At 44.7% G+C, this 13769-nt stretch overlaps 1 protein-coding gene across 2 annotated transcripts in view; it reads right to left on the bottom strand.

Annotated features, from left to right (window-relative positions):
* Nucleotides 1-1969: 1969 nt before the first annotated feature.
* Nucleotides 1970-13769, bottom strand: part of LOC311149647 (nucleolar complex protein 2 homolog) — a 51896-nt gene continuing 40096 nt past the window's right edge. For both annotated transcript variants that reach the window (XM_084186843.1, XM_084186844.1), the window contains exons 14-19: nt 13204-13305; nt 12656-12799; nt 9539-9652; nt 8883-9015; nt 3122-3235; nt 1970-2388 (exon numbers count right to left, since the gene is read on the bottom strand). In XM_084186843.1, the coding sequence (XP_084042969.1) occupies nt 2246-2388; nt 3122-3235; nt 8883-9015; nt 9539-9652; nt 12656-12799; nt 13204-13305 (750 nt within the window). In that variant the 3' untranslated portion in view covers nt 1970-2245. The remainder of the gene's footprint in view (nt 2389-3121; nt 3236-8882; nt 9016-9538; nt 9653-12655; nt 12800-13203; nt 13306-13769) is intronic.

The following is a 13769-nucleotide window of genomic DNA, read 5'->3' as shown; positions in this document are numbered from 1 at the left end:
AAAGGGACTCCAAAATACCTTCATTATTGCAACTATGCATTCAACAGTCCAAAACCAAAGATGACCGGATGTGTGAAATAAGGGATGATATTCCATGTTGTTTTTTCTGGGTCATTTTTTTTTGCTTTGTGGGCAAAATGGCTAGTCTTAGGGAGAGGTGTGGTACATAAAGGATCCCATTGGGCCTAGTACCTCATATGACTGTCTTTAAGAGACAAGTGGGACTCCTTGTAAGGTGAAACAAGGGGGAATCTTTATATAAGGTGTCCTAGGTACATGCCACAGTTGTGCCCATAAGCCATCGGCCTATAGCCGGAGTTCTTTCTGACACGCTCTGATAAAAAGAGTAAAATGTTACTGATACGGGACGGTGACTTCAGCTCATAGGGCTAATGTTATTGTATAATCGTGTTAACTACTGTTGGAGATGCAAACATGCCGAATTGTACAGAATCATGCTTAAGATGAAAATTTCCTGAAGGTTACATACATGGTACTTAATCTTTTTTTTAATTAAATGTAGTTGCACGAAAAATGTTTTCTTTATGAGTGAACAAAATGTGACTTGCTAACTTTTGGTGGTACTTTTCTTCCAAACTTTTTTCTTTGCAGTTTTTTTTCTTCAAACGTTTTATATTAAAAGAAGCCCCAATCTTAAACGCTACTTCAGCAATATAAATTAGGAAATAATATTGATAGGACTTTTGATGTAGTTAGATGAACCGATATGTATAATACTTAGTCCTCACAATGGATCCCAAAGAACATTGACTTTGTTTTCCCTTGGTTGCAGGGAAAAGGAACAAAGCTCTTAATGCAAATCTTAGAATTTGTTAAAGATTTTTTTTAAACTATGTGTAAGCAATGAATTAAAATGGTCTAGATTTCCCATCAGTTTTGTCTTGATCCTATTTTTCTATTCGCCACTTGGTGAAATTAATCCTACAGAAACTCTCAGCTGCTATAATCCTCACTTATCAGTAAATACCTTTTGTAGTGTTTTCTCTGACTGCTGGATGGTGTGTGCGTTGTCTCCTCTGCCATCAAGTGTGTGCTTGCTTTGCATTGCTGGAGCAGTGTGAGTCTGATAGTATCCGATCCCCTGCTTTTCCCTGTGTGTGTGCGCTTCCCTGTCGTTGTGTGTGTGTAGGGGAGTGGACTCCTGGGGCATGGTTCGGGTCAACACCAGCTGTCAGTGTGAGGTTCAGCCGCAGGACAAGGCCTCCCTGCCTGTGGGGATAAACCTGAACCTTCCGCCTACATACATACACACAAAGAGAAGTTCACACGCGAGTGCACACACCCACCTTTAGCCTTTAAAAGAAAACAGAGTTTCCACTGAAGCTGTCAAACACATCGATCCCCTATGGGCCACTCCTGGGCTTTCATTGGCTTGGTCTTCAGCTCTACTCAACTAGTTGCCATCATGTACAAGTACTGAACGCACACACCCTTTAAAAAGGTCTTAAAAGATAACACCGCAAAGAGATTAACTCTTTAGTCAAGGAGTTCGGAGCATCAATTCTTTCTTGCTGCTAGGCGGAATGTCGGCCATATTGCTCATACCTATCCAGTCCAAGTGCCTAGCGATTGTTTCTGGATGGGGCTCTCAGTTCTGTTCCAACATTCCCAATGAAGAAGAGAGAGGGGAAAGAGGGAATGAGTGGAAAGGGGGGGGGGAGGGTGTTGGTTGGCAGGGAAACAGACCAGTCTGTGTTTCTGCTTCACCGCCTGGGCAGAGAAGACTGGCATACTGAAGCCCTCTCTCTGTCCCCCTACCCAGTACCGCCTGATCCAGCCAACCATAGGATAGTGTAGTCAAGACCTTTCTTCTAAAAAATGTCAGTTGCTAAAACACAGGTGCTCATGTATGCAATTATTGGCTACAACCCACCACACCACATAATCCTGTACATTGAAATAAGAAAGCATTGCATCAGTAGGGTATTTCGCACAGAAACCAACAAAGTAGTCTAGGAAGTATTTAATATTTTGTCAAATTGCACGGCCAGGTTGTAATGTACAATTACATTAAGAACATGTTTGTGCTGTACACATTGAAGGAGCAAACTAAAACAAAATAAGTCAAATAAAATAAATGTAGAAAAGAGTCCAACAGGAAGGCAGTAATGATTAAATGTACGGAGAGATGGGGAGGAGCTTCAATCCAACGCTCTACTCCTCTCCACCCCCAACCATGTGTTAGTGTGTGTGTGTGTGTGTGTGTGTCTAAATGTGTGTGTCTCTAGTCCTGGTCAGACAGCTCCAGGTCTTCCACCAAGTCCTCATCTCCCTCTGCCAACTCTTTCAGAGCCACGCTGGACAGCTGCATGGGCGCCTTGGAGGCTTTAACCCCGTCTTCATCATCATCCTCATCATTACCACCATCTATTGAGGAAGGAAGATCATGAAGGAGGGATTCATTTGAAGGGGCAATCTGGGATTCAAACAACAAAGCCAAAGTCCAAAAAAGGATGTACCAATCCCTGATTGCCCCTTTAAGTGGGAGTGAAAAATGTCTGGACTACAGCAAGTTTCAATTATTTTTGTTCTTTATACTGATGTTATACGTGTCTTTTTTAAATGAGTAGAAAACAATCACTCTACAATACTTCCCCAAGTAAATAATGAGTGCTAATATCAGGCAGCAATGGATGTAAAATGCAGAAATGTGATGGTGGGTATTTGTGCCCACAATGGGTTTGATTTCAGTGGAGAATATGGCAGGTTTCCTTATAAAAGACTAGATAGAAGTAAACAATATGTTGGAAGCTGCCCTGCGATCAATTTGAAGGCTAGGTGGAGCATCACCATTTTGCTTACACCCATCATATTCCCTACAGATCTGCCAAATCAAAAGTGGTATGAGGCTAGGGGTCATTTCTGGACCGGCACTGTATGTCTTCACCCTTTTCACACTAGTGTGCCGGCCCAAACCGTACTGTGCTGGCTTGTATCGTACGGTGCTAGTTTCTTTTCAGCTTGTCCTTTCTAGTACGGTTCCAGCAACTACAGTGAATGCATAACCAGGCCAGCGGTGTAGAACTTGGCTTAGCATGCCTCAGTAGTGTGAAAAGTGCATATTTGTCCCGTACTGTAAGAGAGAAGCCAGTGCACAAACCTGAGGCACCATCTTGGTCTTCCTCCACCCCCTCATCATTGCTCAGGTCAGACAGCTCTTGAAGAAGATCATCATCATCATCATCATCGTCGTCGTCAGAGCCCCCCTTTTTGTCTGGCAAGAGGAAGGAGAGATATGATTTTAAGAAACAGTAAAAATGGAATATACTCATTAGCTTGGACTTGGCTTTACTGATGGGAGTCAGATACAAAACAAATTAAAGATAGGTTTAATGTTATACACTTATAATGTACACTTTGAACACTTCAGGGCCTGTATTCATAGTGTCTCGGAGTAGGAGTGCTGATCTAGAATCCGTTTTCATATTGGATCATAATGAATACATTTAAATGAACAGAGGGGACCTGATCCTAGATCAGCTCTCTTATTCTGATACTTTTTATGAATATGAGCCCAGAAGTGTGTTCATGCAGGTAGGTAGGTAGCATCTAACCACCTTATGGTGATGGAGCTGAGAAGACAGAGCCCCGACACAAAATACTCATGACAGTTTACCACAGCTAATATCACACATCTTACACCCCCTCGCTGCCTAAATATAGCAAATAGCCTAGAGATAGCAGGCAGGCATCACTTCAGACAGATATAAGTTCCTCTTAAATATGTATGTTGTACTTTAATATGTGTGTGTATGTTATGCTTTTAATGAGTGTGTGTGTGTGTGTGTGTTGATGTGTGTGTGTGTGTGTGTGTTGATGTGTGTGTGTGTGTGTGTTGATGTGTGTGTGTGCGTGTGTGTTGATGTGTGTGCGTGTGTGTGTGTTGATGTGTGTGTGTGTGTTGATGTGTGTGTGTGTGTGTTGATGTGTGTGTGTGTGTTGATGTGTGTGTGTGTGTTGATGTGTGTGTTGATGTGTGTGTGTGTGTGTGTGTGTGTGTGTTGATGTGGAGGCTTCTGTCACCCATGATGGAACATCTCATCCTATATCCAGGACAACACTCTTTTGTATCAGACAAATGCTGCTACTGCAACACTGGACTAGCCTGAAGCTGCAGGAGAAACTCGCTGCTCTGGACTGTGCTGTCCACTCTGCCTCCCATTCCATGTACCAGAATGCTGCCGTTTGAGAGGACATTCTCACCTTTACTGTTAAGGCGAGGCTGCAAGTTCTATCAACAAAATATAATCTAGTACTCTGGTACCCTGCAAACCATGATCCATTTTGTATTCTACATGAGTCAAATGTAATGGAGTCCATTGCCCATGTTGTGAATGGCTGCTGTTCATACAAGGATTTGTACATTGCTAGACATGACCGCCTTGTTGACCTGATAGCCAACGAGGCGAGACAAGTAGTCTCACCAACAATACATATGCATAAACATTCCTGTGTAAGGGGAAGCTGGTTTGATGTTGATGATGATGTGTTTTCCTGTGTGCCAAATACGGCAGATATTGTTGTTGTGGGGGGAGGCGCTAATTTGGGAAGTGGGCTGCTCATTTGACGGCTACATGGAGCAGGCCTTCGCCGAGAAGCTGCTTAAATACCAGGCCCTCGTGGCATGCTTGGACAGCCTCGGGTGTAGGTGCAAGCTGGTGGCGCTGATATTTGGCAGTCTCGGCCACGTACACAGGCTTGCAGTGCGTGGCCTCCAGATTGCAGGCCTGACAAAAACTAGGGCAAAGCAATTGGCTAGGTACTGCTCTGTTTCAGCTGTCGTGGGCAGCCTAGCTGTTTGGAGAATGAGGTGCTTTCTGTACCCTTGAGTGCCATGCATACAGGGACCTTTGAAATGTTTGGATTCTTTTTTTGTAAATTTGGTGGATTCAAATAAAGTATTTAATGTGTGTGTGTGTGTGTGTGTGTGTGTGTGTAGCAGAGGCCACTGCAGAGTGGTCCCTGGATTTTGAAGTGGAGTTTGATGAGATGCTGGAGGCCAGGAGAGGACAGGACTGGTGGCCAGGAGAGGACACGGCTGGTGGCCAGGAGAGGACAGGGCTGGTGGCCAGGAGAGGACAGGGCTGGTGGCCAGGAGAGGACAGGACTGGTGTCCAGGAGAGGACACTTCCTTGCTCAACCATTTCTTCCCATGCTCCTCTTCTCCCCTTATTACCTTGACTCCCCAGTCCCTGAGAAGGGCCTAATTGGTCAGTAACACATGGCTGCTTCCTCTGCCCAGGAGCTCCCAAAACGTGGCATAATTTTCAAAGAAAACACCCAAGCTCTACCCAGCTTCCCTCCCTCTTTTCCCTACCCACATACACACACTGATTTATCATGCTACTGGTCACTCTTACGCCTGTTTACACGTATACTGTAGATTACCATTAGTATGTATTCCTGCTACCTGCTGTCACGTTTCAGCCCTGTTTACATGTATATCCTACTACCAGTAACTTTTTATTTTTACATTTACATTTAAGTCATTTAGCAGACGCTCTTATCCAGAGCGACTTACAGGAGCAATTAGGGTTAAGTGCCTTGCTCAAGGGCACATCGACAGATTTTTCACCTAGTCGGCTCGGGGATTAGAACCAGCGACCTTTCGGTTACTGGCACAACACTCTTAACCACTAAGCTACCTGCCGCCCTATGTATAAACCTACCTCAACCACTCCAGTACCCCTGCAATGAAGAAGTTACTGGCACGGACCTGTATATCGCCTTTCTTCTATTTATATCGCAATTCTTGTGTATTTTTTATTATATTTTTTATTATTATCTACATTACTTTCACCGCATTGTCAGGAAAGAGCTCTCAAGATAAGAATTTTACTGTCCTGTTTTACACCTGTTGTATCCTGTGCACGTGGCGAATACACTTTGAAACACACCCTGACTGGGGTTGGGAGGGACGGCGGGATCTACATGCCTGTCTGACCCCATATGACCCTATGACTTATTCCCCCACAATAACAACACACATTTACAGAAACTAGCCTTCTCCTCCCTCACACTCTCGTCTCCCCCTCACACTATCTCCCCCTATATGCCACTGGGGCAACTCAGCTGACTCTACAACCATCGAGTTTGTTGAGCTGCCTAAAGTTTGGAAGGTTGTCAAGGACTGGGGGTGGGGGGGGTTGTGTGTGCGTGCGTGCGTGCATGCATGCATGCTTGTGTGCGTTTGAAGGACATGCAGGGGCAGCCAGTTAAGCCCTGGGAGCTGGAGGAGAGCAGAGGGGAATGTAGTGGGGAGCGGCCACCTCTGGCAGTTCCAGTGGGCTGGTTTGAATTAGGAACCCCCACCGGGATCCAAGGCTGCGCTTCCTGTGAGAGAGACGGGGGTGGGCGGGTGGGCCGTCAGGGTGAGGGAGGGGAGGGCCGGAATCTCGCCGGCAGCTGCCCGCCGTTTTGCGGGGATTCTCCCTACAATGAGGACCAGATGCAAAAAAAAAAAAATCCCCTAACGCCCCCTCACTCTACTCTCTCCTTCCGACCTCTACGGTTCTTTCCCCCCCTCGAGCGTGTCCAACTGTAAAGCTGTAAAAGAGGGCTCCTGCCATGCCCGTGTCCTGTGGATGACCCAGAGCAGAGGGCCATACACAGAGGCTAAAGGAAGAAGGGAGTGACAGCTGAGAGAGAAATATAGAAGGAGAGAGAAAGGGGGAAGGATATAAATATAGGAGGGTAGAGCGGGATAGAGAAAAAGAGATGGAGAGAGAGAAAAGGGAGAAATGTAGAAGGATAGGGAGAGAGAGAGAGAAAGAAAGAGAGAAGTAGAGACATCAACTAAATGGACAGAGAGCTTTCTCAGGTCTTGCTGGGAGGGCAGCTTGGCAACACTATGGCCACTTGTCCATTTCTTCAGAATGAGCCAGTCTGAATGGGAGCAGGATTCACTAGCACCGACTTCAATACAGCTTTACTAACTCAGGATTAGGGAAGTAACGTCATATTCCAAAAAGAGCGAGGCCAAATGTTCATCCCGGAAAGGGAGCTGTATCCTTGCCATAGAGGCAGTTCTGAATAGCCTACTACACAGTGTGTGTGCTTGTGTGTATGTGTGTGTGTGTGTGTTTGTGTGTATATGTGTGTGTGTTAGACTGTGCTTCTGGCCAACAGTCTGTACATGGCCTCCACGTAACTCCATACAGCCCCCTAGTGGCCAAGACAGGCATAGTGTAAGCATGAGCATCCGGTAAGAGTCTCCACCAGGGCCTTTACTGGCCAACTCCAACAGAAAATGTAGTGAGTGTCAGCAGATCTAGAGAAGTATCAGGCAATGTATGCCTTGACTGCAGGGCTCAGAATGCAACCATTTAGTCGCATTTTGCGACCCTTTGGTACTTGGTATTTTATTAGGATCCCCATTATCTTTTGCATTAGGACTCTTCCTGGGGTCCATACAAAACATGAAACATGACATAATACAGAACATTTAAAAAAAAGTATGTAGTTCTGTCCTTGAGCTGTTCTTGTCTATTAAAGGCACATGTAGCCTACATATCAATACATACACACAAACTATCTAGGTCAAATAGGGGAGAGGCGTTGTGCCGTGAGGTATTGCTTTATCTGTTTTTGAAATCAGGTTTGCTGTTGATTTTAGCAATATGATGGCTCTATATAATACTGTATGCTTTCTTGAATTTGTTCTGGATTTGGGGACTGTGAAAAGACCCCTGGTGGCATGTCTGGTGGGGTAAGTGTGTGTCAGAGCTGTGTGTAAGTTGACTATGCAAACAATTTGGGATTTTCAACACATTGTGATGCAGTCAGTCTCTCCTCAACTCTTAGCCAAGAGAGACTGGCATGCATAGTATTTATATCAGACCTCTAATTACAATGAAGAGCAAGACGTGCCGCTCTGTTATGGGCCTTTGACTTGGTTGTGTGAGTTTAAAAAATATAGATTAAGTCGCATCGGTGCGAGCTGCACATTCATTCACCTCACTCAAAACGTCCTATTTCTTAGGAGGCTAAAACCATGATTTGGTCAAACAGTAAAGTCCATTATCCTTATGATTCCTGCAATGACAGTGTCTGCCTGCCTGCCTGCCTCTGTAGCTGTTCGCTGGGGCCTGCTGCTGTGTCGAGCGAGCCACTCTCTGTCCTTTCCATGGGAAACAAAATGCTTAGGGAGAAAAAAGTGTGTTCTGATTGTATAACATTTTAAAATCCAATTGGGGGGAAAACACAGCTATCCTGTTGTCACAGTTGGAGAGGGGATGTTCTCAGCTTTGTCGGTATACTTTATTTCTCTACTTAAATGTTGAGCTCAATGCAACTATTTTACAAACAAGATATTTGGTATGGCTTTGTGATACTGAGCGCGTGAAATGCACATTGGCCATTCCGAGTTCATAGGCCTCATTGGCCGGTAGGCTACAAAGGCAACCTTTTTTGGGACATTACATTTATTCTTAGATTAATACATGACTACTAGCTGTGGGTAATATATTAAGAGTTAGCGATCTAGCTAATGTCAGGTGGTGAAATAGCCCCAAATAAATTAGCCTATGATATTGGAGCACAAAGATGCAGGAAAATTAATCTCTATTGAACCAAAATAAATCAGAAAATTCTGGAGCCCTTTTTTAACAGTAAAATATAACAATAACATAATTCTCTACCCAAAATGCATGACAATCACTGGATTAGGTTGCACAAAATATTTTGAACCACACCATGAAAAGATGATGAAACAACTTATTTCTTCAATACCATTTCAGTCTATTACACTTTTTAATAGAGCACTTTATAAGGTTATAGAAATGTTTTCTACTGCGTGAAAACCCCCCCCCCCGGTCGGCTCTAAACAGGACCCTGCTGTGTATGCGAATGGAGTTTGTTACCTTTGACTTTGAGTCCTCCATCGTCGTCCGAGTCGCTGTCAGACTCAAAGAGATCCTTGAACTCCTTCTTGTCCACAGCCTTCTTCTCCTGAATCTTCCTGCGTTTGATCTCAGGGAGATCCAAGTCTTCCATCTTAAATCGAGAGAGGAATCGTCAATATGCAGTTCCTTTTCAAAATGTAGTGTTATGGAAAACTTTGATTTGGGACCAGGTGATTTAGGACAATGTATGACAACGAGACCATTGCTCAACATTCAGAACATGCAGCAAAGTCACTTATACAAAACACTTTACAGATATCTAGGGTTAACACTCCCCAGAAGAAAGCCTAGGGCCACATTGACAACTTTTTTAAGAAGAAAATGTATTGGCCTACACCTCAGTTTGTTTACTAAAACTACTGGAAATTGTAGAGAACTGACCACACTGAAAAACTGAAAAACTAATAAACAACCAAATTCTTAAGATGTGTGCATGAACCTTTTGCCCCAATCTCTCATTGACAACAATGCATTATCTACTCACACTTTCCAAGTTACATGTATAGTTCATTAAATAGGATCAGGTCGTTAATTCATTTGAATTAATGTCCTGAAAATACTGTCTTTGGCCCTAAAGCGGTTACTATGTTGATTGGTGTGTGTCTGATAGTTACCCTCTCCTTCCCAGAGATCTCCAGCTGGATCTCCTTCTCCCTCAGCTTCTTCCACTGGCTGTAGTACCTGGTAAGGGGAGTGCCTTCCTCCGCAGTCTGCTTTTCCCACTTTGCCTGCACACACAAACAACAGCATGAAACACACTTGTTAAACAGCCACTCTACGTTTGTGTGTGTTTTGAGGTATTACTGTCTAGCAGTGCAAGCAAGGGTGCTCATTTTTTTCCTAATATCTGATTCAATCAAAACGTTGGGGTATTCTGGTGTACTTTCATTGCAATCTAGATTTCAAAACATTATTTGCTTCGTTAGCGAGCTCGGTAAGCCGTCGCCCACTGCCGCCCCAACACAAGGAAAAGGGAGAGAAGAAGGGAGAGAGAAAGACAGACAGATCACAAGAGAGACAGAGAGAGAAAGATGAAAGAGAGAGGAGAGGCTGAAAGAGGAGACTTGGAGGATTTACGCCAGTCCTTCCCCTAAAGATCTTTGCGGATGGTATTGATCAGGCCCAATAGGATTATCTGACCTCCAAATCCAATAGACTGTATAGACCGCGGCTTCCTTCGTCGGTTAGCTAAACCTATTTACGACAATTTGCAGTGGCGGTTATTAGGCTGGTCCCTGGCACAAAGAGGAGAGGACGTGAACAGAAAAAGAGCAAAGGCTTTTGAAAACACTTCAAACCCAGACAAAACGCTAACCGGATTATGGGCAATATTTTGGCTTTACCGTTCTCTCACACCTGGTCTACCTACTTGGGTAATTGGGCAAAAACCCTTTCACTCAAAATATATATAAAAAAAGCATAGGCCTACTAAGAAAACATATATTTAGGCTTCAGTTCAGACACATTCAAATGTGATCTGAGGACAAGGAAACACCGTTTTCAGTAGCATGTTTTATAAATATTAAAAACTGAAAGATAAACTGAAAGATAATACTAAAATGCTTGAATGTACACTCACGATGCTACAAGGCACACTCAATGCTTCAATTACCGGTACAACTCTCCGGCATATCCAATAACTAGTGCTCACTCCGTGTGGTTCTGAATATTGTATTTCTACTGTACAGTAGAGCGAGGGTAGGGGGTAACCATTAATTAGGCTAACTCTTAGTTTGGGTGAGGTGCAGGGGGTGTTTTGGTGTCTGGGGCCAGAGGGGAGCGATGTCCTTTCCACGGCAGCCTGAAACGTGCCTGTACCCGGCCATGGTGACAGGCTCCTCTGGGCTGGGAGCCGTGGCGATAGGCGCTGCCCCCGGTGCCACGCTGTCTGTCTCTTGGTCTCTGCCGGCGAGCATGCACACACAGACTTCTCCAAGGCTAAATTACACAGAGACATCCCCTCTTTAATTTCACTCCTAAACGCTCTTAAATATTTATCACGGGTGCTGGGCGAGGCACTCAGTCAGGACTGGGTGGAGCAAAGCAACGCAGCCTTGGGAGTGTGTGTGTTTGGTGGGGCAGGTGGAGAGTGCATACAATGAGAGAGAGAACACACATTTCTGCACACACAGACACGCACGCAAACCTTCGCTCATTAAGGTGAGGGGTGGGGGGGGGGGGCGGCTGGTTCAAACCTATTAAGAACATTAATGACCACATAGCCGTCCTTCAACCAGCGCCAGTGTTTACATAGGGATGTCTCCTCCAGCATTTCTTTCCCTTCCTCCGCTTCCTACTCAGGTTTCACTGCAGCGTGTGTAGCCTCTTATCTCCTCACTATCTGTGTGTAACGGACACAGCCAAAGGAGCGCTCAGGGGGTTAGGGGTCAGGCGGCGCATGATGGTTAAATGCTCTCAGCAGGAGGAGACCTTCACAGGCACTTCCTACGTTAGCTCTCCCGGACTGGTGTGCATATGTTTTGGGAAGGGGTTGTACTGGGGGCGGGACTCATCTGGGCAGTGGTTGCTCCCCAACAGACTTCTGTGGGCGTGTGCATGCTGTCTTTTTTTGACCTGTTGGCACAATTGGACTCTCTTGGAGGGGGGCTATCTAAAATTGTTCTGTTCAGCTTCAAAGCTATTCTCAGAAACAATTAGTTAACTAATTGGAATGAAACAAACATGACTCAAGAATCAACCATTGATAAACCATCACGTGATTGAAGAAGCATCAGCCTTGGCTGCTGAAAAACTCGCAATGTCTGATAACTAGGACTGGGAATTGCCAGGGAGCTCACGATACTTAGGTGCCGATACGATATGTATTGCGATCCTCACGATTCTATATGTATTGCGATTCGGTACTGCAATTTTATTGATGTTACAAACATATTGCTCACTATATGTCTGCTCCAGAGAGACAAGAGAGCATGAGAAAATGAGTTTTGATCAGTCATGGAAATAAAAGTGCTGAAAACATGTTGGCTCCCTATTTAAAAACAAGATGCAGAACAAGCTATTGGATGCAAAATACAGGAGTATTGGCACAGGTACAGTCGACTAGCGCAAGCTAACGCTACCTTGCCACAAAGTATCGATATATACTGATCAAAAATATTTTTTAAGTATATAAACGCAACATGTAAAGTGTTGGTCCCATGTTTCATGAGCTGAAATAAAACATCACAGAAATTTTCCATATGCACAAAAAGCTTATTTCTGTCATTTTGTGCACAAATTTGTTTACATCCCTGTTAGTGAGCATTTCTCCTTTGTCTGTAATAAAGCCATTTTGTGCGGAAAAACTCATTCTGATTGGCTTGGCCTGGCTCCCCAGGCACACCCATGGCTGTGCCCCTGCCCAGTCATGTGATATCCATAGGTTTGGGCCTAATGAATTTAAATAAATTGACTGATTTCCTTATATGAACTGTAACTCCGTGAAATCGTTGAAATTGTTACAAGTTGTGTTTATATTTTTGTTCAGTATAATATCATATTTTTACCCACATCACTACTGATAAACCCCCCCCCCCCCAATTCAAGCTGGAATATCATATAGGTACTTTCTATATACTGGGGGTAGCAGACAGAGGGACTGATGGGAAAGTGTGTGTGTGTGCTGAAGAGGTGAAATGAGGGCACTGGAACAGCAGCCCAGACGACCTGGCACTGACAGGCTCGCTCACGGGTGGGCGGACGCACACACACTTACACACAGCCAAACTCACCACGGCGGTTGCGTCGGCCACTCCAAAGGCGGCCCTCTGTCTCCGGGCTGTGATGTGGCCGCTGTTCTCCTGTACCTTCTCCAAGAGCTGGCGGATCTGCTTGCAGTAATTGGCCACTTTGCATTCCTTCAGGAAGGCTTTCAGCTGTGGAGCGGCGGAGGACAGGAAGACAGAAAAAAAAAAAAAGAGGGAGGAAGAGAGAAAAACTGTAAATAATCATCTAGTCTGGTGCTTGTCTTTTCCCTCTGGACTGTGTCGTTGATACTCTGTGCCCAGTGTGTGTGTGTGTAGCAACAGTAAAGGCTAAGAGTACAAGAAGAACTCCGTCATGCAGTCTGGAAGAGGGCGAAGGAAGAGGAGGACTTCAGTGACTGTTTACTTTGGTGAGGGCAGATTCTGACTTCGTGGGTCGGTTGGCTGAGGAAGTGGGCTCAGTGGTCGGTCGCCAGGGCCGTAAAAACAACTGACCATTTAGCAAATGTGTAAAATAAAAAAAGGCAAGTGTCCATCGTGTGGGGAGGTGAGACGAGGTATGGTGGTGGTATTACCTGGATGATGGTGGGCAGGGCCAGCTCTGGGAAGCCAATGGAGAAGGCCTGAGAGTGGAAGTACTCCAGGATGAGGTCATACATCTGTTCTAGCAGCCCATCCTGAAACAACAACAACAACAAACTCAGAAACGTTGAAATGTTATTGTCACGTCACATTCAAGAGACTTGTTGGGTAAAATAACCTATAAGAACCAATGTGTGTGTGTGTGTGTGTGTGTGTGTGGGGGGGTCGCAATTCTGTCTGAAACTTGATTACAAACAGGGACACCTTAGCGCACTAACACCAATCCTTATGTTACGTCTCACACACACACACACGTTACGGATCACAGCTATTTATGTGTTAAAACAGTGTTCCAGCTGTTGCTTATTCCACAAGTTTCCACCGGCTATGACGGCGAAATGCCTATTTACTGTTCCATCCACTGTCTCATCAGCCCAGCCACGCAATTTATAAAATTCATCTTCACTGTAAAAAGCATCTAAACATCGAGTACATTTACATGAACACTTATACAGTGGCTTGCGAAAGTATTCACCCCCCTTGGCATTTCTCCTATTTT

This window comes from Coregonus lavaretus, assembly GCF_964263955.1.
Source record: "Coregonus lavaretus genome assembly, chromosome: 22".
Lineage (NCBI taxonomy): Eukaryota > Metazoa > Chordata > Actinopteri > Salmoniformes > Salmonidae > Coregonus > Coregonus lavaretus.
Note: the sequence above shows the minus strand (reverse complement) of the source record. Positions and strands in the feature narration are given on the sequence as shown.